Raw genomic sequence first — 26891 nt, 5'->3', positions numbered from 1 at the left:
TCCAAATTCTATATAGTTGGGATGGATTCAAGTGATCAGTTGTGACTGAACTTTTCTCTGTATGAATGTTTTTTTATGCAGTGGTAGGTGTCCATATATATATCCCTGTTTTGTTTCAATGGGTGTTGCAGCCCAAGCCAGATTTTATTAGGATATTCTCATTTGTGAAGAGTGCTGTACTTTTAAGCTAGGATGCACTAAAGACACCATTTAATTAAGTTTTTAAAAATGATCATATGAATCCACCTGTATAAAACTGTCATAGACAGCAGCAAAAATTGAGGCTGCTTAATGCTATACAATCCTGACCGGAGAACAGATCTTCTTTTTGTATGAGTAGGAGCTTACAGAAAGAGGGACCAACACATGACTCAGGATTGATGTTTTCCTATCCCAAACCTCCAACAACAGATAAGTAGCTCCTCAGAGCATCTGTCATCAGATAATCAGGATGGGAAGGGTCCTCAGTCTGACTCATGTCCCTTTACCCTGTGTCTACCACTGCCTCATAGCAGGTGGGCACAGATAAGAAATATACCCAGAACATCCTCAAAACAGTTATCTACTATTAGATGGGTTTCAAGAAAATATTAATACCCCCACACAACTATGCAGTCATTCAAGAAAATTGCTAGGTTTGGGGCATTTCTCCCCTTTAACAGCAGCCCATCACGCAGATATGTGCACAAAACCTGGTTTTTGTACACACATTACTATTGCTGGAACATTTTGCTTATCATCAATAAGTTCTAGAAAGAAAAAAGTCCATTTTATACATTTGTTGAACATTTCTATACATTTATAAAATAATGGCTTTAACTGTATCCAGCATTTAAGTAACCAATAAAATTACATAAAATTCCTTGGTCACATATACACCAAAAATAAATTGTCCTTGCTTTTGTCTTTTTTTTTTTTTTTTGGTTCACCACTGCCCTGATCATAAGTAAATAAGATAAACTGACATTTGACAGTGCTGACTTAAAACTGGTAATGACAATGTTCTATCTTATCAATGTAATGTAATAAAATGTAAAACATATTTAGCAGATTGATAGGCTCGTCTAAATGTGTACTTCTGTTAATGGCAGCGTGAATGCCAAGGCAAAATATAAATCAACATGAACTGATTCTACTTCAGATGTCTTTGAATGCAAATTTGTAATAATGATGTTACTAAATGAAGTAAGCTCTGTGATGTAAACTTTAAATAAAAATTTTAATGCATTTGATATACATGTACAGCATTTCTAACAAAGAACTAAAATACTGTAGAGAAGCTGGCGAAAGTCATGAGAACTAATGATGAGACAGGATGCTTTTGTTAATGTCCACTTACAGAGAGTTTGGTTTATTCAAAAAGTGTATAAACATGCATCTTGTTTTCATAAGAAGAGGCTTGAAATGTACTCATCAAAAATAGGTCAAAGATGGGTTTTTTTCTATTGAGTTTCCAATAATTTACTGCATTGCCAAAAGACATATTAACTTCAAACTAAGCATAAATTTATCATTGCTTTCTTTTCAAACATTGTAACCCAAGGTTTACATACAAACTAATTGTCAATGTATGACAATTTTAGGTAATACAATACAAAAAAGTCTTAGCCTGCATAAAAACAATTATGCCATGAATTTCAAGTGATGCAGCTCTACACCTTCCATTGTACTGTACATGTATTGGAAAGATGAACTAAAATAGACTAACGTTTTTGGAAGCAGCTTGGATATATTTCAGTCATAAATTGCATCTTTAACTTTGCTAGATATTCCTCTAGCTTGTATGGTTTGTGTTTCCTGGAAAGGGGGGGGAGTAAGATAGTGACTCAATCATATAGTAATTCTTTTAAAACTGTAATATATATAAAAACAGCTTTAGTGAAACACCTTAGCTTCTTTCCTTTGAGGCAAGTTCAACTGTGTTGAGCAAATGAAAACAGATACTAAAAAGAGAAGAGGCTCTTGTAGATCTAGTCTGGTCTTGAAACTCACACTTCCATCATTTGACCCCTTTTTAAAATGGTAAAAGCAACATGTTGCTTACTATTTCCGATAGTATTCCATCTCTGATGCCCCAGTAAGTCTTTGCCAACATCAGTTTTGTAAGTCATCTTCCTAAATCTACACCCAAATGGAAAACCACCTAACATAATTCATTACATCCATCATTATCCGACATAGCTTACAGTACATAGACTCCTTTCACATTCAGTCTTTTTCTTCATGTCACGAGGAGTAAGGGTTTTGTGCTTATCACCAACAAAAAATTGCAGTGCAAACTTTAAACATAAGAAGTTACACAATTAAAAGTTATTATATGGCACCACAGCCTATTAATTCACATATAGTACAACAGACCAATAAGAACAGACAATAATATGAACATAGCTAAAAGGTGAGGTTGCATAGCAATGCAATAAAAAGAAATTATGTACAAGGGAAATCCATTTCATCCTGGAGGGTGATTTTTTTCTTTATATATGCTTGAGAAGAAATAGATTAAGGTGGAAGGTGTAGTAAAGAGAAGAACACAGGCAGAGTATTTGTGGGATATGTGTGGCTGTGTGTGTCTTTACATTGCATTTACAGTTTTTTTAATAGTAAGTACATAAATAAAGAAAATGTTCATTGCACTGTTTAGTATCATCACTTCCATGAGTTCAGACCTTGGTGGCCCTGGAGAGCAGCTCAAGATGTCTATATTCAACTACTCTGTTGAAACAAAGAGAAAGAATATTATTATATTTTAAAATATCTTCATTTTAATATTTCTGCACATATCAAAGTAGAGATAATAGACCATGAAAAATTATTATAACTCTACACAAATAATTAAAATAATTATTGTAAATTAAAATAGACTGTTTTCATAGTCTGTGTGGGATGATGCCTGATTGTGTTTTTCAGTGTGGTTCTCTGACTTCCATTGTCTGTGGCACCAAATCATCAGGCAAACAAGGAACCTTCACAAAAGTGCTTGGTATCACAGGGACCCCATTCACAGCACTACAGTCTCCCTGGAAAGCAAATGTCTAGAAGCATCTTATTGGAAGCAAATGTTACCATGCCTACTCGGAGGAAAAGAGGAAGTTAAGTGGAACTGCAAGTATCTCACTGGCATAACACTATGAAAAGTTCTTACATATTCTCAGCTACAGCCTAGTTCTCACTGAATTGGGGAAATCCTCTTTAGAGACTTTATTACATTAGTATGCAGATTGGAGCTCAGATGATTAATTAATGTAATAATAAACCTAGATGTTAGGAAAGAAGGTTCTAAAATAACCTTTTCTCTGACATGCCAGCTTTCTATGTAGAGAATTTTTTGGGAGGAGGGAATGGAGAAGCATTTGACTGTATGAACTCCCACTTTCAGTGGTGCAACCATGTACAAGTTTACAGTGAGAACAGGCATATGTGGAATGCTGAATCCTGGAACAGAATTTTAATGCTACCACTTATATAACATGAACAGGAGAGACTACACATTCACATTTGCACTCAGAAGACACTGACTTTCATGAGGCATTCTGCTGTTCTTTCTTCTAAGACATGGAGTTTTGTGTCACCAACAGTTTTATCCTGTCTCTTCCTATATCCATCTGTCCAAGCCCTATAATCATTGAGTGGTGCTGTTCTGCAGGAACATGGCCATCATCCTATTTATTTGCTGCCCTCAGGTTGTTGAACTCTCTTCAGGATGTAGGGCTGATGCTGCCTTCCAGAGAACATTAGAAACTCTCAAAGAACACCAGTTACAGATGAGCAAAGCATTTGTCTTCTTTGTGGTCTCTGTGCATCACAACGATAATATTATCAAATTGACACACCATGAGATGGGGAAGAGGTGAAGAAACACAAATAAAGTGTTGAGAAGCACCCTGCTAAAACCTGTCCTGATGAACAAACTGTGATGTTGTGTAGTGCTCTGATCCAGTGAGCATATTGTAATATTTTGTAAAAAGCTGTAGATGTTGCAACAACTCTAGTGGAGGAGATCTGTTCATGGTATGCCAGTTCATAGCAGAGAGTGAGGTTCACTGGCTTAGATGCTGCAAAGACATTTTCTCCCTTTCTTATGATCTACATAATACGGAGAAAAAAATGAGGACCTTTCCTGAATGATGCTATTCTGTCAACATTGGAAGTGAAAATTTGGGATACAGCCAGAAAATGTAGGTCCTGCTCTGCATCCTAAGTGGGATTCTGAAAATAAATGGGCAGAACTAAGAGCAGAACCACAAGTGACAAAAGGCACAGATTGGACACTTGTCTGCTTCCCTCAAGTTTTGATGGGAAATGTAGGCAGCTTGGCGGAATGTTGGACAAATGACAGTTGAAAAGTCCATGGGACAGCAGTCAGAGAGCGAAGCTGCGAGACCAGGATGCCTACATTTCCCATCAAAACTTGAGGGAAGCAGACAAGTGTCCAATCTGTGCCTTTTGTCACTTGTGGTTCTGCTCTAAGTCTTGGTTAAGGTGGATAGCATACACCACAGCTAAGAAAGCTAAGATCAGGGCAGTGGAGGGTCAGCTTGAAAGCACAAGGTTCGCTTGTCCTTCTTGCAAGGCTGATGGCAATAAAGAATTAATTCAAACAGTAGTCACATGTCACCAGAGGTTCTACTGGACATTTCATAAGTTGAAACAGAAAAACTGTAAATGCTAAAGCCAAATCAGTTAAGATGAATCCAGTGAATTTTAAACTTGCCGTTGAAAAAACAAGATTGGCCTAATATCAGTGACCAATTGGCAGCAAAAGTTTTAAACTATACTTCCAAAGTAGGCTTTAAGGAATTGGATAAATCAGATATTCCAGAACAGAAGAAACAGAATACATCCTGCAGATGCCACACAACACAAAAACTGATTCCTCTTGGATATGAATGAGCATCTGGTTGACATGCTTTAAGCACTCAGTAAAATGTGGCAGAGGCCTGTTAGATCCAACTTGTGTATGTCTGGAGAAAGACTCTGGTTCCAGTCCTGAAAGAGTATGTTGCAGAATCAAGGGAACTGAATAAAGTACCCATTGGTGAAATGTAGAAGACTTGCAGACCATGGCTGGAGTGGCCGGAATGAGTTGTGGGAATGCAGTTTGAATCTGTCTCTTTGGATCTTGCTGACTACTTTTGTGTTTAGATATACAAAGGAAAACATGTACATCTGGGGGCCATACGAATGCATCCCCTTTGGACTATCATCATGCTCACTCTATATATACGGACTTGTAAACATGGACTTCATTGCTGAAGTGAACATGACTACACAAGGATAGCTTTGACTCTTGAAAGCTTTTGTGGTTGAAGTCGCACAAAGTCCTTTGCACGGAAAAAATGGAATTTCGTCTGTCTCTGGGAATAAACACTTGACTGTTAAGGGAGAAAATGACAACACCTATGAATGTGATCTTATATGTTTGATAAAGTTGGGATTTTGAGGCATACAATTTGTGAATGAAGTCTGCTAGAAGGTATAACAAGATGTGAATGAAGTGTGAGGTATTTGTCAGTAGCTTGTAGTCTATATACAAAAACACCTTGACTATATAGATGCACTTCTGCCACCCTACTTTTAGTGAACATGTGTACACCAATCATGTGTACACCAAAAGGCAAGACTTTGTATTAGAAATGTCATCTGATGGCAAAACAAAGACATTTCTGTTGCTCTGGTCAAATAGCTACATAAAATAATGTATCATCCTACTATATAAAAGGCTAAGAGTGTTCCAGACATCTCACTTCCTACCCTGGTGCACCACCAGAGGGTGCTGCCATCGAGGGAAGACCAGGCGAGGCAGCCCATCCTTCTAGAGAGCATGCCATGGCAGGAAGTCCAGGCTGGGATCAGACGTGGAGCAGGTAGCAATGCCCACCCCCGCTGCCTTCATGCAGCAGGGATTAGGAGTGGAGCAGGTGGCAATGACCACCTCCCACCTTTACCCAGATGGGATCAGAAGCAGAGCAGGTAGCAATGCCAGCCCCCCTTCACCTACTAGGGATCAGGAGCGGAGAAGGTGGCAATAGCCACCCACCACTTTCACCCAGCTGGGATCAGGCATGGAGCAGGGGGCAATGCCAGCCCCGTCCTACAATCACCTAGCTGGGATCAGATGTGGAGAAGGTGGTGATGCCCTCCCCTCCCTGCCTTCACTCAGCTGGGATCAGGAGTGGAGCAGGGGGAAATGCCTGCTCCCACCATCACCCAGCTGCAATCAGGAGCGAAGCAGGTGGCAATGCCTGCCTTTGCCTTCACCCAGCTGGGATCAGGTGTGGAACAGGAGGCAATGCCCACTCCCCCCCTTCACCAAGCCAGAATCAGGAGCAGAGTAGGTGGCAATGCCCGGCCCCCTTCAACCCGCTGGAATCAGCCATGGAGCAGATGGCATTGCCTTCCCCATTCACCTGGCTGGGATCAGGCATGAAGCAGGTGGCAATGGCTGCCCCCCTTACCCAGCTGGAATCAGGAGCGGAGTAGGTGGCAATGCCCGCCCCCTTCACCCAGCTGGGATCAGGAGCAGAGCAGGTGGTAATGCCCACCCCCACCTTCACCCAGCTGAGATCAGGAGGGGGGCAGGTTGCAATGTCTGTCCCCCTTCACCCAGCTGGGATCAGGAGCAGAGCACGTGGCAATGCCCACTCCCCACCTTCACCCATCCGGGATCAGGTGTGAAGCAGGAAGCAATGCCCACTCTCCACTTTAGCTAGCCTGGATCAGGAGCGCAGCAGGTGGCAATGCCTACTCCCCCTTCAACCCTCTGGAATCAGGCACAGAGCAGGCAGCAATGCCTGCCCCCCTTCACCTGGATGGAATCAGGCATGGATCTGGTGAAATGCCCACCACCCCCACATTCACCCAGCCGGGATCAGGCATGGAGTAGGAAGCAATGTCAAACCCCTCTTCACCTGGCTGGGATCAGGCATGGAACATGAGGCAATGCCCGCTCCCCTGCCTTCACCCTGCTGGAATCAGGCATTGAGCAGGAAGCAATGTCTGCCTTCCCTTCACCGGCTGGGATTAGGAGCGAAGCATGATGTAATGCCCACCTCCCTTCACCTGGCTGAGATCAGTCATGGAGGAAGAGGCAATGCCCACTTTCCCGCCCTCCCTTTTCTAGAGCCCGTTGTATTTTTTTCCACAATGGGCACTGTTACTAGTTGATACATACTGATGCAAACCACATTCCATCTGAAAGAAGTAGCAGTTAGCTAGGAAGTCCATCCAGAACTTCTTTGAGGAAGATAAATTGTTGGAGAACCTCAGGTCTTATATTGGATACAGACTCCTATGTTTTTGGGCATCGCAAAGTAGTGAGAATAGAATCTCTCTGAGTAGATTTTATATCCTCCTTCGATTGGAGGAGACTTCTTCCAACAAAATGGGGTAATTTAAGACTGGTAGTTATGGAAACTGCAGTCATAGGAAGAGTAGTCAACTCTGGGAATAATGGTCAGCTCTGTGTGACAACTTGGTAATGTTTTGTAGATAATTGTGAGAACGTGTATACCCATGTAATGTATACCATTGCTAAGAGATGACTTGTGAGTCAGGGACGTTGTGGAGGCATGACATGGCAGGGGTCAAAGGCTGTGTTTATAATATTTAAAAAGTTGAAATGCAGATCATGTCTTTAAGAAGGACTCCCTAAAAGTATAAGTAAATGAATGGTGATTGGAGGTCACTTATTGAACAAGTGGTACAGTTTCTGCAGCTTCAGGACCATTGTCTCTGCTTCTGGAGCTATGCAAATCCAGTTCTGTACTGGAGGCAATCCCAAGTCTGGTTAATTAAAATGAGAGAATAGTGGGGGTCCAGGACAAGATGAAAATTCCACTCTGTCATGGTCCCTGGTCTTCATGGCTGCCCCCCTGATTAATAGTCAGGGGAATATGGTTGATGATGGGTGGAATGAGAGCATTTGAAGCTAGAATACTTATACTGACTCAAGTATGGAAGCATATGGGAAAAGTTCAAGGGATCAGGAATGGCACTTAAAGCAATCCTGAGGCCAAGTTCAACAATATCTAAGTCAATGGTCCTGAGACACATCCCCAGGTCTATGTTGTTGTACTGGAGAGGTATGAATGTCTTTAAAAGTGTCCTCCTCCTGACAGGGTGTCAGTGAGCTGAATATTTCTTGGAATTTCCAGACATAGAATTTCCAAGGTGTCCTACAATTTGTCAAGGATTGGTATTGTGGTACCTTTAAGGATGTGTGCACACATCCTCTACCCTCCATCTGAATGACAGCCTGTTGCTATGGATTTGGGCAGTGTGTCTGAGGATTGTGTCAATGATGTCCTCTGACTCTTCTTATCCTTTTTTTGTTTCTTCTTCAGATCCAAGGGGGAAACATGTACAGGCTTAGTTGCCTGCACCTGGTCAGCTGGTTTCCTTAGGAGTCAGTTGCTTGGCTGGCTGGCCTATGAGGGAGGACTCCAATGGCAATACTTCCTTGTAGGACCATAGCCAGAGCACAGCCAAGCTTTGGCAGATACAGATGAGCCAGATCACCTCTCAGCCTATTTAGTCTGAGGCTTAGCAAAAGCTCAGTGCTGGATCAACCCAAACACTTCCCACAAGCCTTGTGTCCCAAGCTCTAGGCTCCAAGCCCCCAGCCCCAAGCTCTCTCACAGGCCAGCCAGCCAAGCAACTGACTTGGGAAATAATGCAGCATTAGAAGTTGATGTTCTGCTTTATGATTCAGAGTCGCTTTCTCACCAAAGTGGTCCTTTTGGAAATAAATAGATATTAAATGCACCATGTGTTTTCTAGTTTTTCTGTCAACAGAAATTAAACCATATAGCCCTGTCCCTGGAATACTCAGTGCTTGAAGAGTATTACAGATTTCCATTTAGTTTAGTACATAAGACTTTAAGCACATTCCTAGTGAACAAAACAACATCATGCATTCAAAACTGGTGGTACTCTGTATGGTCCCTCGCAGAATAGAAAGGCAAGAATTAGTTGTAGAAAGGTTGAAGTTCTTTTGACATTTTTATGGAATCTCAAAAGAGGCTTACATAATTCACCAGAAAACTGTCCTTGACTGTTTGATCCCATATATCCTACATCAAGAAGGTCACTGGCATTGCGTTGATGACTACCTCGCATGGCCTCTCCTTTCCTGGGTCCAGTTGATCCTTTAGAAGATGCTGTACCTGAAGAGCTGTGACCACCTGGGGATGGGAAGCTAGGCTTGCTATATGGCACCAGTGCCTCTTCTGTAAACACAAATGGGGAAAATGGAAAAATAATTTAAATATGCTTGGGACTGACTGACCCACTTATTTGATAGCAAAAATTATTTGATAATTCCTTACTGCCTAGAAATTTGGAATTTGGTACATGTGTACTCCAAAATGATGAAGCAACTAGAAAAATATGGAAATGCTGACACTTGTATATCTCTTCCTTCAAATGTTAAGTTTGTAGTTTGCTCATGGATGTATAAGTACTTCCATACTAGCTTGAAAACTGAAAATTGGTACATGTGTACCCAAGTATGCTCTTTGAGAGAGAAACCTTTGGTGGCTTATACAAAATTACAGCATTTCAGAACAAGTTTACAGTGATTGGGTGGGGAAACTTTTTCTTTGCTCTTTTCCCAAAGCAAACCATCACTGCCATCCCACATGGTAACTTGCCCTGTAGGGAAAATATACAGTTACCTCTGTGTCATTCCTGGAAGAGGCAAATAGCATCTTTGATGCAGGGGGAAAGAGTCTTTCCCCATTCACGACAGGGGTACACATACGTAAGGATGTGCACAAAAAAATTAGTATTTTTCAGATTCAGGTATTAGGAGGGCCATAAATATTAGTATTTCCAATATTTGGGTCCTCTGATACCAGTTTTGTATTCAGGTCTGGGTTTTTTAGGCATTATTGCCTATGGGAGAATCTTTCAAGGGGGCTGGAGGGGCTGTTTTCATGCAAATTGCACCAAAATTGCAGCAGAGTTAGGGATGCCTGTTCACAGTTTCCGCTAAGTTTCAAAAAGATCAGGTCATGGGGTCCAATTCTACAGGCTCCTGAACAAGGTCTTATGTGAGAAAAATCCAATGCTTTTACCAGGGCAAAGAAGTCTTAGCCAAGCACACAAGACCAACCACTGACAGAAAAGAATGAACAAAGCCCAAGAGAACCAATGCCAAACCAGAGAATCACAACAGAACCAACTTGGCAGCAGGCAGCAGAAGGCACACATTAAAAAAAAAAAATCTTGCCCTGAAGTTCAGCTGGTTGCAACAACTTGGGGTTTTTTTATCCCCCTTGCAGATTTTCCACGCAAAAAAAGGGTAGAGGGGAGGGAGGGGATTCTTATAGGCAAATAGCATCACTTGTTAGAGCAATTCAATTGTATGTCCAATCATAATGATTCTCTTATAGACCACAATATAGCAGTAGTAGAGGAAGGGTAAAGAGCTGCTTTAACTTGCTTGGAAAGTGACTAGTTACTCCCGAATGAACTTCTACTAACCCATTAACCCAACTAGTAAAATCTAAACAGAGAAGACAGGAAGAACTGGGAAGACACTGCTTGCCACGAGCATCTGCAAAGTGAAATAATGAAATTTTGCAGACCCCTCCCCTTCCTGAACCTCATTTCTTTGAATTTTTCTTTTAATCAAAAAGGGATTGCTTCAAAATCTACTCCAATTTCCAAAAGAAAGAAAGAAAGAAAGAAAGAAAGAAAGAAAGAAAGAAAGAAAGAAAGAAAGAAAGAAAGAAAGAAAGAAAGAAAGAAAGAAAGAAAGAAAGAAAGAAAGAAAGAAAGAAAGAAAGAAAGAAAGAAAAAGGGAGCTTTCAGGGAGACATTGGGTAAAGTTGAATTGAGAAAATTTCTCTAAACAACACTGTTTGCAAACCATCATTCCATGTCGTTTGACATGGTCTGAGCCAGAGCCCTAGTTTTCATACAGTTAATTCTGTCTTCAGTGTAGAGAGTGGTATTTTCACTAGCAGCCAGGAATATGTACCTATGATTCCAGAATCATATTTACTAGTATTTATAAGAATACTATCAAGTTATTGCCATGAACCTTGTCCAGCAAGATTCACTGTGAATATACACAAATGAACTTGATTACTGAATTCTTGCATCTTAAGAGTATAAGAAAATATAATCTTAAGAGTATAAGAAAGACATAGCTCTCATGGCTTAAAGCTGAAAACCAAGCATGGTTTGCCTGCGTTTGACAACATTAAATGTAACATGTTTTATGTACTCTTGTTTTATTCATAGATAAGACATCAATTGGTTCACTGGATTTTTGGTCTTTTGAGCTACTTAGTAATGCTAGGGTGATTTGATAAATCAAGTGGCTTGACGATTCAGCTAGCTATGGAAGCTGTGCCCCAATAATTCTTATTATGTTAATGCATATACATATTGGCATCTACTCTGCATTTCAGTGCAATATTAGTTTCTTTGTTCCTACCATATATAGAAAATCCTGGATTTATTTTCACATTCTTGCCACTAAAATGTAAAAGCAAAGTTAGATTTGCAGGCAACAAGTTTGTGCATATTTGAACCTAAATGTAATCATGTTTTCATCTAAGTATATAAATTGGTGTATATTATTTATAAAATCAAGATTCATTATGGGAAAACATGATGAATCATAGATTGCTTGCTCTCTCCCTCTCTCTCTCTAGACATGCACACAATTTTCAGAACAATAAGTCTAAGATTATCATTTCGTTCAAGCTTAAAGAAATGCCTCTCTCTTTTCTTTCTTTTAAATTATGGTAACATTACTACAATCAATTAAGATAACTCTAAAATCAGCTAATTTAATTAGCTTCCTGGAGTTATTTGCAAGGATCTCAAGCACATGGGAAATTACATTATTGGGCTTACATTGTGTATAGAAAAATATCTCTACAAATAGGTTTTGTCCTTGAGACTTGATTGTGACAGGGTCATATTCGCTGTCTCTGAGCAGGGATCTATGTGGTCCCTTAGAAAACAAGAGGTTCAGTCAGCCAATTTCAGTACTTTTAACTCCTAATGATTCTAATTGAGATTTTAAATCTACGCTTAAAATTAATTGTACTTAAAATGATTGTGACTTGATCATACTGTAGGTATTGACAGCCATGAAAATTAGCTGATTCTATTGTAGTAATAAGCATTTGGAACATCTGAACAAATATAATTATTTTATATTGATTCAGAACTTGGGTCTTTCTGGAAAACTATCTGACTTTTCTGCCTCAGGCACTAAAATATCTTTGGATCTCTATATGGTATATGTCGGAGGGTTGAAGATCAACAAATTTCTAAGTTTAGTCAGCATTTTTCTACTGAGCAATTCAACATTTTTTGTTGTTCTCATATAACTGGATTTACAGAGAACAGGATGAACAACAGAAAATTTCAAAAAATAAGGGGGTGGTGATGGTTCCAAATTACTACCAGTAGAAGTCCATATTCTGCCACATTTCCATCCCCATGGCAGAACATGCCAACCTGGGGAAAGTGGTTTTCTAGGATTGTTGGCCATCCCCGGCAAAGTAGATTTCTAGGATCACAGGGCCTGCTCAATTAATAGCTGTGTTGGGGGGGGGGAGCTGTAGTGGGGAGGGAGAATAGTACAAAATTGCCCTCCTTGCATCTTCCATCAGTGGAGTTGTGCTATAAGAAGAGCAAGAAGTTGATTTCACTTTCTTGACCTTCCCCACTGTAGTCCCCCAACCAAGAGGATACAAGAAGGGTGATTTTGTACTCTGCTCCCTCCTCACTACAGCCTTTAACCTGCTATGGTTACCAATGCATTTGTGTCTTGTGACTCTGGGAATCTACTTTCCGGGGATTGGAAAGGGGGGGGGATGCATGAGCAGAGATGTAGATGGCAAAGATCTGCATTTCTATTGGTGTTGGGATCCATCCATGCATTTTGGAGCACTTCAGAGATGAAAAATTGTAATTGGAATAAACAGAATGAATACCATGCTGTGAATAATTTTTAGTGAGTGTACTTATTGGAAGGCCAGTAACCATATCAGACAAATAAGGACAAGGTCTGTCATCAATTGTTAATATTGTTGAAGTTTTGCTGAATATACAGAATTTTTACATTGTACATGATAATATTTCCCAGTGATAATCTTCAAATTGATAAATTTCTTTTCTTATAATACTATACCAAGGGTCTTACCCTGTTTATATTAATGGTTGATCATCAGCTTTTTCTACATTCAAACAGGACTGTGTAAGGTGAAACAAAGGAATACACACATACACACTCTATATGAATCTTCCAATTATTATTTCTATGAATATTATAGTTTCTTTGGAAAAGAGCTATGAGTACAGGCTATATTGTGTAAAGGATCTGAAACTTAAATGATTGATATTTGAAATCAATACAGCAAAGCTGCAAAAATGCACCTACAGTTAAATTCAGCATACTGTGTTTTGTAATGTTAACAAAATCAATAGAAATAAGGTTCTGAGGCTGCAATTCTAAGTATGCTTTCTACGGAGTAAGTCCCATTAACTCAATGGAATGTATTTCTCAGTATAATTGCTAAGGATTGCTCTGTGAATTTACCAATAACAAGATCTGTATTAAAAAGACAAACTAGTGAATCCAAAATGAAAGTGGCTTGACTTGGAGCATATTATGGGACAACCTAATCCATTTACGAACCAACTGGTGGAAATGCAGTTCATAAAGATGGAAAGTCAGGATATTTGGTCCATATGCATGCAAAAGTACCATTCCAGTAAATAAAAATCAAACCAAAGTGTGTTCCATATGTATGTATTTTTCACTTAGCAATAAGATGTCAAGAACATCTCCCCTTACTGCACATAGCAGTATTATTAACCCCCAAAGGCATGCATTTGTAATTTTAGTAGTTTAGTGGTATTCAGTCAATAGCTTCACCATTGCAGAGTGAACACTGAAGGTCAAACTTTAATAACAATCCTTTGACTGTCCTGAAGTAAGCCATGACCTTCATCATTTTAAGGGGATTTTAAAAGAGAATATACTCAAGAAACTGCCTAAGCTGCTTTGAATAGGGCAGCAACACACCTGCATCAAATGCTTGTTTTTGCTGGCCTTGAAGTTCTGTGGAGCTTATCCATTCCTGGGTTTGCCGCTGCCACTCTAGTGATGTTCTAGCTTGACGATCCAAAGAGCTCTTTGTTTCATCTATGCTTGATGTATGCTGTCGTTCTAGAGAGCTTCCTTTTCTCTCTGTTGAACCGCCACGTTGGCCAGGGCCTATCTGCTGTCTTAAACCCTGACCAGGGGGTGGGTCTGGTGGTGGAGGAAGATCTAAAAATGTGAATAGACTCAGAATTTAAGAGACATGTAAGTCATGTTTAAAAATGAGAGCAAAAAAAGAAGGTTTTAAAAGCTCTGTCTATACATTTCAATGGTTGTAGCCTACAATGAGAAGGCTTTCATTGGAACTATGTTAAGGATAATTCAGTTGGGCTGTAGTCAATGAGTTAAGAAACACAATGTATTTAAAGTCATTCAATTTGGGATGTGCAAAACATTTACCTTTGGTATGAAGTAGACTCAATCAAAATCCATATTATTATTTCAGTTGAAATTTTTTTTTCATAATGCAGAGCACATTTTAGATGGGACTTTTGTCGCCAGGTATATAAAGACTGCTTTCTATGAAAAGACCAGATCCAACTTGTCTTGCCTTTTTATATGAATGTATGCACAATTAACTGTCTTGTGAAGTGCCCCATAAAAATTCATTTACCTCATAGCAAACACTGAAAAAGTATTTAGAACTCCAAGTTGGTGTGTGACCCATCCTTTCCAACAAGTGAAAATCCTCTAAAATATGTTACCTTGAATGAATCTCAAGTATATTATGGACTAAAACAATCCTATGTTTTACATTTCTGGCCCTATACATGTATTTGGAGGGAAGGTGGCACAGCATAGCCTGATCTCATCAGATCTCAGAAGCTATGCAGGTTTGGTAGTGGGATGAGGGACCACCAAGGAAGACTGTCTAGAGAAAGGCCATGGTAACCCCCTCTGTTTCTCACCTGCCTTTAAAGCCCCTTGCTGGGGATGCCGTAAGTCAACTGGGACTTAACAGCACATACATATGTATAAATATATTTATTTATTACATTTATATCCTGCCTTTCTTCTGTAAAATTTGAAGCTGGGGACAAAGGGTTCCCAAAAGGTCTCCCATCTGAGCACTGACAAGAGTCAGACCAACTTAGTGTCAGCATCATGTGTCTTAACCATATCCTGCGTATGACAAAATTTTACACTGACAATTTTTTACAACATATTTTTGCACACATGTCTCTGATCATGCTCTTCTGAGAGGCTACTTTTTACTCTCTTGAAAGAAAAAGTTTTATCCCTTAGCTTTTAAGTGTGTGTATGCGTATCTTTAAAAATTGTATTTTACATATTTTGTACCTTGCAATGGTGAAGACACACTAGTAATTCACAATATTAATTGCATTCCAAGATTCTGAACATGCTGTTTCAAAATAAGCATGCATGATTATTACAAACCACTCAAAAAGAAATTGTGTTCAGAGAATTACAGGATGTACTTCCCCTCCACAAGAGGTTCATTGCAGAATCTCTTGCACATGAAGTAGCATATGCACTGCTATAAATCTACCAATTGTAGCACTTCATGATTTTTGTGTGTTTTCAGATAAGTACTATTTCCCTTCCCCTCTAAAACAACATCAAATACTAACTTGTATGTGTGAATGAACTATCATAGCTAGGACTTTCATATTAACCTTAAACAAAATGTTTTTCAATGGAGTCATTTCACATATACAGCCACCATTCATGATGTAAAGAAAAATCAAGTTATTTACATAAGCTTTGTGAACTAAATGTCTTTTTCTGAACTCTGACAGTTCACAGGATACCTCAACCAAACCAATTTTAATTTCTGTAGTAGAAGAGAAAACAAAAGAACCCTCTGTAAATAACCTGAGGTGTTTAGTCACTCATGGATTATGATTTCCCATAATACTTATTCCAACCAATGAGAGCCAGTGTGATGTAATGACTGGAGTGCTGAACTAGGATCCAGGAGATCTGAATTTTAATTCTTATTTCTCATGAAATGTACTGATGACTTTGGGCCAATCACTTCTTACCTGCACCTATCTTACAGGGCTGTTGTGAGTCCAAAACTGGAATAGGGAGAACCCTCAGTTCCTTGGAGAAAATGTGGGATGGGAGAAGACATGACAGGACACCTAGGTGGCTAATTGACATTGACAGAGAGGTTGTGGAGAGGCACCTGACTGCACTGGACAAATATAAATCCCCTGGGCCAGATGGTGTACACCCATGAGTGCCCAAATAACTTCCTAGAGAACTTGCAGAGCCTCTGTCCATCATCTTCAAGGCCTCCTGGAGGACTGGGGATGTGACACAAGATTAGAGAACAGTAAATGTTATCCAAATCTTTAAGAAAGGGAAGAAGGCTGACCTGAGAAACTATAGGCCAGTTAGTCTGACTTCTGTTGCTAGGAAGACATTAAAGCAAATTTTAAAGGGATCAATCTGTAAGCATCTGAAGGACCGCTTAGTGATCCGGGGAAGTCAACATGGTTTTGTCCCCAACAGATCTTGTCAGACCAACCTGGTTTCCTTCTTTGATGGAGTGACGAGCTTACTGGATGATGGGAACTCTGTCGGTGTGATTTACCTAGATTTCATCAATGCTTTTGATAAGGTTCCCCATGACATTCTAATAGGCAAACTGGAAGACTGCAGACTGGACTATAGGGCAGTTCGGTGGATAGAAAAATAGTAAAGAGTCCAGTAGCACCTTTAAGACTAACCTACTTTACTATAGCATAAGCTTTCGAGAACCACAGTTCTCTTTGTCAGATGCATATGAATGGAGAGAACTGCAGTAAAGTTGGTTAGTCTTAAAGGTGCTACTGGACTCTTTACTATTTTGCTACTACAGACTAACATGGCTAACGCCTCTGGTTCAGTGGACAGGGAACTGGTTAGAGGACCGCATCCAAAGAGTGGTGGTCAATGGCATTTCATCAGATTGGAGGCCGCAGAGCTCGGTTTTGGTCCCAGTACTTTTCAATATTTGTATCAGTGATCTGGATGAAGGGGTAAATGGGCTACTCATTAAATTTGCTGATGATACCAAATTGGGAGGAGTGGCAAACACCCAAGAAGATAGAGTTAAAATTCCATAAGACCTGAATACTCTGGAGAAGTGAATGGTTGTGAACAGAATGCAATTCAACATAGATAAGTGCACAGTATTACATCTGGGCCACAAAAATGTGAAACACAAATACTGGATGGGGGATACATTTCTGGGTAGCAGTGTGTGCGACAGAGATCTTGAGGTAAGACTGGACTGTAAACTAAATATGAGCAGTCAGTGTGGCAAAAAAGGCAAACTCAGCCTTGGGTTGTATCAAAAGGGCAATTGCATCGAAATCACAGGAGGTCATAGTCTGCCTTGATCAGGCCGCACCTGGATTGCTGTGTGCAGTTCTGGAGGACCCACTTCAAAAAGGATGTGAACAAAATTGAGAGGGTGCAGAAGAGAGAGACGAGGATGATCAGGGGTCTGGAGACTGAGCCCTATGAGGAAAGACTCAGGGCCTTGGGAATGTTGAGTTTGGAGAAGAGGAAATTGAGGAAGGAAGAGCTGTTCCAGTTGACAGTAGGGGTGTGCAATTCAGTAATCAGATTACCGGAAAAAAACCAAAACATACCTGTTTCTGTTTGTTTAACTATTACCAAAACATTTCATGATTACCGAAACGTTTCAGTAATACCGAAACAGCAATTACAGAAACGTTTCAGTATGTTTCGGTAATCGTTTCGGTATTTTGGCTTGTTTCGGTAATGCATTTCAATGGGGAAAAGCCTCCCCAGGCTTCCCAATTCCCCCCCCCCAGCTGCCACACACAGACCCAAATCCCCACATTAGCCCCTCACAGACCCAAATCCACCCCCAGTAGCCCTACACCCATAACCCCAGGAACAGGTTGGCCAGCCCTCCCCCTTTGTTCCCTATGCTGGGAACTTCTAAACTCTCTTTCCCAGGGCAATTCTGCACAGTCCAGGGGTGCCACAATGGTGGGCACACTTCTGAGTGTCAGCTTGTCCCTGTGAAAGAGCACCTGAACCACAGACACCCACCCTCAAATTCCCCCACCATCTACAGAGATGGCTGGCCAGCCAGCCCCATTGTTCCCTATGATGGGAACCAACTGTACAACAAAGAATAAAATATGAACAACACAAAATAAAGTTTTTAAAAAATTATTTTCTCACTTTCAAAGTACAAGTAGGCAAATCATTATGACACATTACACCAGCAGTCCCCCACACAGAAAAATAACACAACTCACTTAACATCAGAGAATCACAAAAACACAATTCCTGTCAAAAACACTTTATTTCTTGAACAGCTTTAGGTTACACAGCAGGGGGGCACACCAAAGGGCATGGCAGCAGTATCTTACACAAAAATAATACAACTCACTTCACATTAAAGAATCACCCCAAAAAATTGCTGTCAAAAGCACTTTATTTCTTTAACTGCTTTAGGTTACACAGTAGGAAGGCACAACAGGGCGTAAAAACAGTCTACTACACAAAAATAACACAACTCACTTCACATCAGAGAACCACCCCAAAAAATTGCTGTCAAAAGCACTTTATTTCTTTAACTGCTTTAGGTTACACAGTAGGAAGGCACAACAGGGCGTAAAAACAGTCTACTACACAAAAATAACACAACTCACTTCACATCAGAGAATCACCCAAACATAATTGCTGTCAAAAATGGTGAAGTGGGTTGTGTTATTTTGTGTGGTACACTGCTTTCATGCCCTGTTGTGCCCTCCTACTGTGTAACCTAAAGCAGTTAAAGAAATAAAGTGTTTTTGAAAGCAATTGTGTTTTGGGGTGATTCTTTAATGTGAAGTGAGTTGTGTTATTTTTGTGTAAGATACTGCTGGCATACCCTTTGGTGTGCCCCCCTGCTGTGTAACCTAAAGCTGTTCAAAAAATAAAGTGTTTTTGACAGGAATTGTGTTTTTGTGATTCTCTGATGTTAAGTGAGTTGTGTTATTTTTCTGTGTGGGGGACTGCTGGTGTAATGTGTCATAATGATTTGCCTACTTGTACTTAGAAAGTGAGAAAATAATTTTTTAAAAAACTTTATTCTGTGTTGTTTGTGTTTTATTCTTTGTTGTGCAGTTGGTTCCCATCATAGGGAACAATGGGGCTGGCTGGCCAGCCATCTCTGTAGGTGGTGGGGGAATTTGAGGGTGGGTGTCTGTGGTTCAGGTGCTCTTTCACAGGGACAAGCTGGCACTCAGAAGTGTGCCCACCATTGTGGCACCCCTGGGCTGTGCGGAATTGCGCTGGGAAAGAGAGTTTAGAAGTTCCCAGCATAGGGAACAAAGGGGGAGGGCTGGCCAGCCTGTTCCTGGGGTTATGGGTGTGGGACTACTGGGGGTGGATTTGGGTCTGTGAGGGGCTAATGTGGGGATTTGGGTCTGTGTGTGGCAGCTGGGGGGGGAATTGGGTATGTGTGGGGCTGTAGGGGGTGGACTTTGGGGGCTGAGAGCACCTACTTTGGAAGGCCATGAAATGCCCCCCCCAAGTGGGAGCTGGCTGAGCCTCGGTGGGGGGCAGGAGGAAAGGTGGGAGAAGGGCCCCTGAGGGTTGGGGGCATTTTGCATGCAAAATGCCACCCCTGGCAAGACAAGCCTTTGTTATTTCCCAGCTGGAAATAGTGGAGAAAACAGTCATTATTGTTACTGCTATTCATTCCAAATAATAAGGTGAACGTACAGAAGATTGTACTGATTTCCTTTGTCCTGGTTCAACTGCAACTTTGCTGAAGGAACCGATAAGCTAGAATCCTAGCGGCTGGGCAAATATAATTTGTCAATTTGAACACAGTCAGGCATGAAGAGAAGCCAAATTGGTTTCCCATGAATTACAAAATTTGGTGAATGTAAACCATAAGATATGGCCATTTAACTAGGGCAACTTGCACATAACTATGCCTCTCTTGACTGCCCTTCATTCTTCTACCACAATGAGGTTCTATCCTCACGAGGTTTCAAATCTTCAGTTAAAACATACTTGTTGAAACACCTAGACTTAGCTGGCAGACGGTTGCTTTGGTTGGATGCTAGCCAACTCATCAGAAGCTGCATCTAATGACAGTACAGTTCCAGAAGGAGAAATTTACAAGCCAATTAGTACAATAATGTAATATTATTGGAGAGTGGTGGCTTTTCTCCCAATTCAGTAATTAGGGAGCTGGGGATTCTAATACTTTGTGACTGCAAAAACCTCAACAGGACCTAAATGTGTGTCCGTTTGACAACTCATCTGGGATTAAGGAAAACAGTGTGAGAGATTACTCAAACTGATTTGAAACATCAAGTGTTAGTTTGGACTTCTTAAAGATCTTAATGTTGCTAATTCTCTACCTATATACTTTAATGATAATCTGAATTAGTTGTGGAAGATATCCTGAGGATTAGGTTGTGGAGTAAGAATTGATTTCTTATTTATTAGTGAAACATAGGTTATATTATGGTTCTCAATACATTTGAAAACATAACCATACCATGCACTAACCTATCCAATACTTTTAAATGCCCCTCATTATGATAGGATGGTTGGTTTTGGACAAGAATTTCCTCACGTGCTATTTTACAAATTGTATGGTGCAAAAGATGAGCTCACAGAGTTACAAACTACAAGGAGAAAGCAGCTTTCATTTTTAAAATGAGAAGCTCCCAAATGTTAAGGGTTTCATTTCAAAACTGGCATTTATTAAATTCACTAATTTTAACTTCATTTGAATATTCCTTCCAAATCCAGTGAAAAATATTAATGAATGTTTTCTTCAAAATCTATTTATTATTTTAATAAAAATGAGTATGAGCAGTATTTAGTTTTTTATTATAAAACTAGGATCAGAGTAATATACTCTCCATTTTAAATAAGATGCTTGATAGTAGCCATTGGAAAATTAACAGGATGTGGCGCAAGAAACAGTTACTTTTTAGTCCTTTCTCTCACATCATTTCCCCAACCTTATCCATCCATCCTGAAGCTACTTGTCTCATGGAGAAAACATATAAACACCATATAGGTATCAATATATTTCTCCTATGAGACAAACAGCAACTCTGAGGAAGAAGATCAAGATGGGTAGCCCTGGACTTCCAGTTTGGGATCCATGGAGGTCTAACGCAGCTCTAAGAGCTGAACTGTCCGTGCCGCTGTTTGGAAGGCTGGAGGGGTGCAAAAAGCCTGCAGCCACCTGTTCTCAGGTGGAGAACAGGCGAGTATGCTTGTGCACCTGAGGGCGCGTTGATCTCGGGTGAGGGGGGGTTTCACACAACGAACCCCCACCCACCCTTGAGGTCCCACCCGAAGAAAGGTTGCCTAGATCTCTGCAGTGGCTCTGGAGTCAAATTTCTGGCATAAGACCTTCATGCCCAAGCTTCAGTGAAACGGCAAGGGTTTTGGATTAAATTGAACAAAAGAAGCAGTGATTACAACCCAAGAAAAACGCCTAAGAAGGTAAAGATCGCTATCTCTCAGTACGGGACAGACTTTAAAAAGAATTAACTGATTTAAGCGGATTAAAGAACTCCTACAGATTGGGCATATAAGGGGGAAGATTCCGGCAAGAAAAATTTTGAAAAAGTAATTTTGTAAGAGAAGTTAGCGCGGAAATTGGACTATTGTTTACATACCTGCGGCGAGGAAGAGATAAGGGACTGTGAAAAAGTTTAAAAATCGTGAGAACTGCTGTGCAACGTAGGGGAACAGGAAGTACATCAAAACCATAAAGAGACGGGTGAGGAGGGGCTTTGTCTGAATGCCGGAAGTGGGGCAACGCCATTTTGGAATAGGGCAAGAGAAGACCTCAATAAAAACGGAAGTAGGCCATCTTTGAAGAAGGTAAGGGCGAATACTTCAGCATAAAACCATAGAGAAAAAACGCCCGACATCTTGAACACTTTGAAACAGCGTTTAACAAAAACAAACTGGATTTGGACTTTTAAAAACATTAGAAAGTAATAAATTAGCGCCACGGAGTTAAGGAAACGGCCAGACTCGTGGGAGTGAAGCAGAGCAAGCCCCACGATGTCGAAGAAAGAATGGCAAACTACGATGGAGAATTTGGACAAAAAAGTTTCGGAGGGGAACAAGGAGCTTAAAGACATGATGCTGGAGATGGCGAAAGAACTTAAAGACTTTAAAGAGACACTTAAATCAGAAATGGCAGAACTGACGAAAGGTATGGATAAAATACAGAACAACCTACAAGTTACACAGCAGAGAGTTAATGTAGTCGAGGAAATGGTAGAAACGTTGGCAGAAGTGCATAAGACTGAGATGAGGGGAATGAGAGGGAGAATGCCCGTTGCGGAATGTAAACAGATGGAAAAGCAATTAAGATTTCGTGCAATCCCAGAAGTTGAGGGAAAAACACCCAAACAGCAGATTACAGAGATTTTGGCAGACTACCTGGGGAAGGAGGAGGAAGATGTGGTGTACAGAATAAACTCCAGATTTGCAGCCCAAAGGAAATTACCAAGGGACATGATTGTGCAATTTATGACCAGAAATACAAGAGAATCAATTGTGAGCAAACAATTTCAGGATCCATTAGAAGTCGATGGAAAAGAGGTGAGAATCATGAAAGAGCTGCCCAGATCGGTGTTGTTGGAGCGGAAAAAATACAGAGAACTGGTTCTGATGTTAAAGGAGCTGAAAATTAGATACAGACGGGAAATACCAGAAGGACTGACATTTGAGTTTGGTGGAGCAAGAAACAGCATCAGATCTTGTCAGGAGATGGAGACTTTCATTAGGGAAAATGAAAAGGACTTACCAAAAACCACAAGAAAGTGATTATGGAGTGTAAAATCATATCTTGGAATGTTAATGGACTAAATTCACCTTGTAAACGTAAAGCTACTTTCCACTGGTTGTTAAAACAAAAATGTAATATAGTCTGTCTGCAGGAGACACATATTAGAAAGCAAGACGTAAAATACTTGAAACTTGCTACATTGGGAAAAGAATTTGTTGCCGCTTCTAAAAAGAAAAAGAGAGGCATTGTACTATATGTAAAAGATGAACTGCAGCCCAGACTAGTGTTAAATGATGCAGAATCTAGATATATAGCAGTGGAAATTATATGGAATTCTAAGAAGACATTGATGATTGGGATATATGCACCTAATGGCACAAAAGAGAATTTTTTTAAGGACTTAGAGAAACAACTAGATGACCTGTCCTATGATCACATAATCTTGGCAGGTGACTTCAATGGAGTTACAAACTTGAAAGAGGATAAGCAGTCTAAAGTAGCTCACAAAAAAAGGAGGACTATTGCCAAAGACTTTCTTTGCGCTCAAGGAACAAGAAAACCTAGAGGATGTATGGAGGAGACAATACCCTAAAAATAGACAATACACATTTTACTCTGCAAGACATTTGACACTATCAAGAATTGACATGATCTGGGCCTCTAAAGATTTGGCACTATGGACTAGAGACGAGGAGATAATGCCTAAGGTAGGCTCAGATCGCAATCCAATTATGTGGAGATTTGGGAAAAATCTCAAAAGGAAAGGATGGAGAATAAATGATCTGTTACAAATAGAAGAAAACATTGCGTTGCTGCGAAGAGAGACCAAATTTTTTATACAATACAACCTGAATAAAGAAGTGCCGACTAATAAGGTATGGGACACATATAAAGCAGTGATAAGAGGCGTACTAATGGATTTGAATGCAAGGAGCAGGAGGAAGAAGGAGGAAAAGAGATTGGAAATTCTGGATAAAATAAAAGCCAAAGAGATACAGCTCAAGAAAAGACTGGGGAAAAAGAAAATATATCAGGACATTAAAATCTTGCAGGAGCAATTGACGGCAATGGATAACAAAGAACTAGAATGGAATCTTAAGAGGATGAACCAGAGGTCGTTTGAAGGGGCCAACAAACCCGGGAAGTATTTGGCGTGGCAATTAAAAAAAAGGAAGGAGAAGAAAATTATAAGTAAAATTCTGGAAGATGATAGGGTGTTGATGGATCAAGCTGCCATTAGTAGAGCCTTCTTTAAATTCTATGCAAAACTGTACCAAAAAAAAGAAGTGAGTAAGAGTTCAATAGCGGAATATTTAGAGAAGATGAAAATTCCGACAATCTCTGAAAAATGGAAAGAGAAACTAAATAAGGAAGTGACGGAAGAAGAAATAAGGGACGCTATACAATCAACCAAATTAGGGAAGGCACCAGGACCAGATGGCCTAACGGCAAAGTTCTACAAAGTGATGGTTAATGAACTGGCGCCCTTCCTGAAAGAGGCAATGAATGGAGCAATGCAAGACCAAAGAGTTCCTGATTCATGGAATGAAGCCAACATATCACTGATTCCGAAGGAGGGTCAAGACTTGACAAATGTTAAGAATTATAGACCAATCTCCTTGTTGAATAATGATTATAAAATATTTGCAAAGGTGTTGGCAGAGAGACTGAAAGGATGGATGTCGGAATTCATTGCTGAGGAACAGGCGGGATTTTTACCCAACAGACAAATTAAAGACAATTTGAGGACAGTGATAAACGCTATTGAATACTATGACAAGCACTGTGACAGAGAGGTTGGTTTTTTCTTCGTGGACGCGGAAAAAGCATTTGACAATTTGAACTGGGATTTCATGTTTGCCACTATGGAAAAGCTGCAAATGGGAGAAAAGTTCATACAAGCGGTTAAAGGAATTTATAGAGACCAAAGTGCAGCAATCATAGTGAATGAGGACTTGACCAAAAAACTAAAAATAAGAAAAGGAACGAGACAGGGGTGCCCTTTGCCACCATTGTTATTTATCTTGATTTTGGAAATACTGATGATTCAAATACGAGAGGACGACACAATTCGAGGTATGAAAATAAAAGAGTTTTCCTACAAGGTCAGAGTTTTTGCGGATGACATAATGCTAATAGTAGAGGATCCAATCAAAAACATGCCAAAGGTAATAGAGAAAATAAAACAATTTGGAGACCTGGCTGGATTTTATGTGAATAAAACGAAGTCAAAGATTCTATGCAAGAATATGACTAAGCAGAAGCAGCAAGAGCTAATGGAGATAACAGACTGTGAGGTAACTAACAAAGTAAAATATCTGGGTATTGAACTGACTGCGAAAAATATAGATCTGTTTAAAAATAATTATGAGAAACTGTGGATACAAATAGAGAGAGACTTAATAAAATGGAACAAACTGAACCTATCCTGGTTGGGAAGAATAGCAGCAGTAAAAATGAATGTTTTACCACGAGTAATGTTCTTGTTGCAAACCATTCCAATCATCCGAGACTCCAAACAATTTGACAAATGGCAAAGAAAAATTTCAGACTTTGTGTGGGCAGGCAAGAAACCTCGAGTGAAAATGAAGGTACTACAAGATGCGAAGGAAAGAGGTGGTCTGCAACTGCCCAACATAAAGTTATACCACGAAGCAATATGTCTGGTATGGCTGAAAGACTGGATGATGTTAAAAAAACGTAAGCTTCTGGCCTTGGAAGGACATAAAAAAATATTCGGTTGGCATGCGTATATGTGGTATGATAAAGTAAAAGCGGACTCTATGTTTTTGCATCACTATATTCGAAGAAGCCTCTTCACGGTTTGGAAGAAATATAAAGCGTATATGGAGGAAGGAATTCCTTCATGGGTGGTTCCGTATGAAGTAATAGATCCGAGAACTGTTGATAATGAACAGCAATGCTTAATGTACAAGGAGGTTATACAAATACAATATTCAAAGTTGTGAATAAAGACAGAAGAAGAATTGTCTCCTTGTTACGGATGGTTCCAGTACAGACAGATCAGAGATCTTTATAATGCAGACTGCCTGAGAGGAGGTATAAGATTGGAAAAATTGGAGCTGGAGGAAGTGTTATTACAAGAAGGCAAGAAAGAAATATCTAAAATCTATAAATTACTTCTGAAATGGCATACAGAGGATGAAACAGTAAAAGTCCAGATGGTGAAGTGGGCAATAAACTTTCACAAAGAGATAACGATGGAGGCGTGGGAGCATCTATGGAAAAACACATTGAAGATTTCAACTTGTACGAATATTAAAGAGAATGTGTATAAAATGATTTACAGATGGTATTTAACACCAAAGAAAATTACGCTAGGAAATACCAATATGTCGGACAAATGCTGGAAATGCAGAAAGCATGAAGGATCACTATATCATATGTGGTGGACTTGTGAAGTAGCTAAGCAGTACTGGGGTGAAATAATTGAAGCAATTAATGAGATTTTGCAAATCCAAATTAATAAGAGCCCAGAACTGTTGCTACTGAACCTCGGAATGGAGACTGTTCCAGTGCAGCATAGAACATTGTTATTTTACATGACTGCTGCGGCAAGACTTTTGTATGCGCAGAAATGGAAGACACAAGAAATACCAACTGTAGAAGATTGGATTTATAAATTGCTGTACATGGCAGAAATGGACAAAATGACCAGGAAACTTAAAGAGCTTGACCTAGGGCAATATATTACTGATTGGGGGAAACTGAAACAATTTTTGGAAAAAAAAATGGGATGTAAAAGGAGAACTGTGGCAGTTTGAGAATTTTTAAAGAAAAATAAGGATAAGAGAGGGGGGGGAATCTTACCATATAGGGGAAATGTAATTATAATCTAAGCTAGTATAAGGGTTAGGGGAATTTTCTTTCAGAGTATACGAATAAGAGTATAGTCAAATAAATATATTAATGGGGTATACTATATATACTACAAATGATATATAATGTTAGTGGATCAGGTTGTATATTATATAA

At 39.9% G+C, this 26891-nt stretch overlaps 1 protein-coding gene across 1 annotated transcript in view; it reads right to left on the bottom strand.

Annotated features, from left to right (window-relative positions):
* Positions 1 to 608: 608 nt before the first annotated feature.
* Positions 609 to 26891, bottom strand: part of ROBO2 (roundabout guidance receptor 2) — an 892879-nt gene continuing 866596 nt past the window's right edge. The window contains exons 26-27 of the mRNA XM_054974970.1: positions 9027 to 9227; positions 609 to 2712 (exon numbers count right to left, since the gene is read on the bottom strand). Of these exons, the coding sequence (XP_054830945.1) occupies positions 2711 to 2712; positions 9027 to 9227 (203 nt within the window). The 3' untranslated portion in view covers positions 609 to 2710. The remainder of the gene's footprint in view (positions 2713 to 9026; positions 9228 to 26891) is intronic.

This window comes from Eublepharis macularius, chromosome 3, assembly GCF_028583425.1.
Source record: "Eublepharis macularius isolate TG4126 chromosome 3, MPM_Emac_v1.0, whole genome shotgun sequence".
Classification (NCBI taxonomy): Eukaryota; Metazoa; Chordata; class Lepidosauria; order Squamata; family Eublepharidae; genus Eublepharis; species Eublepharis macularius.
This window is presented reverse-complemented; position numbering and strand designations above follow the sequence as displayed.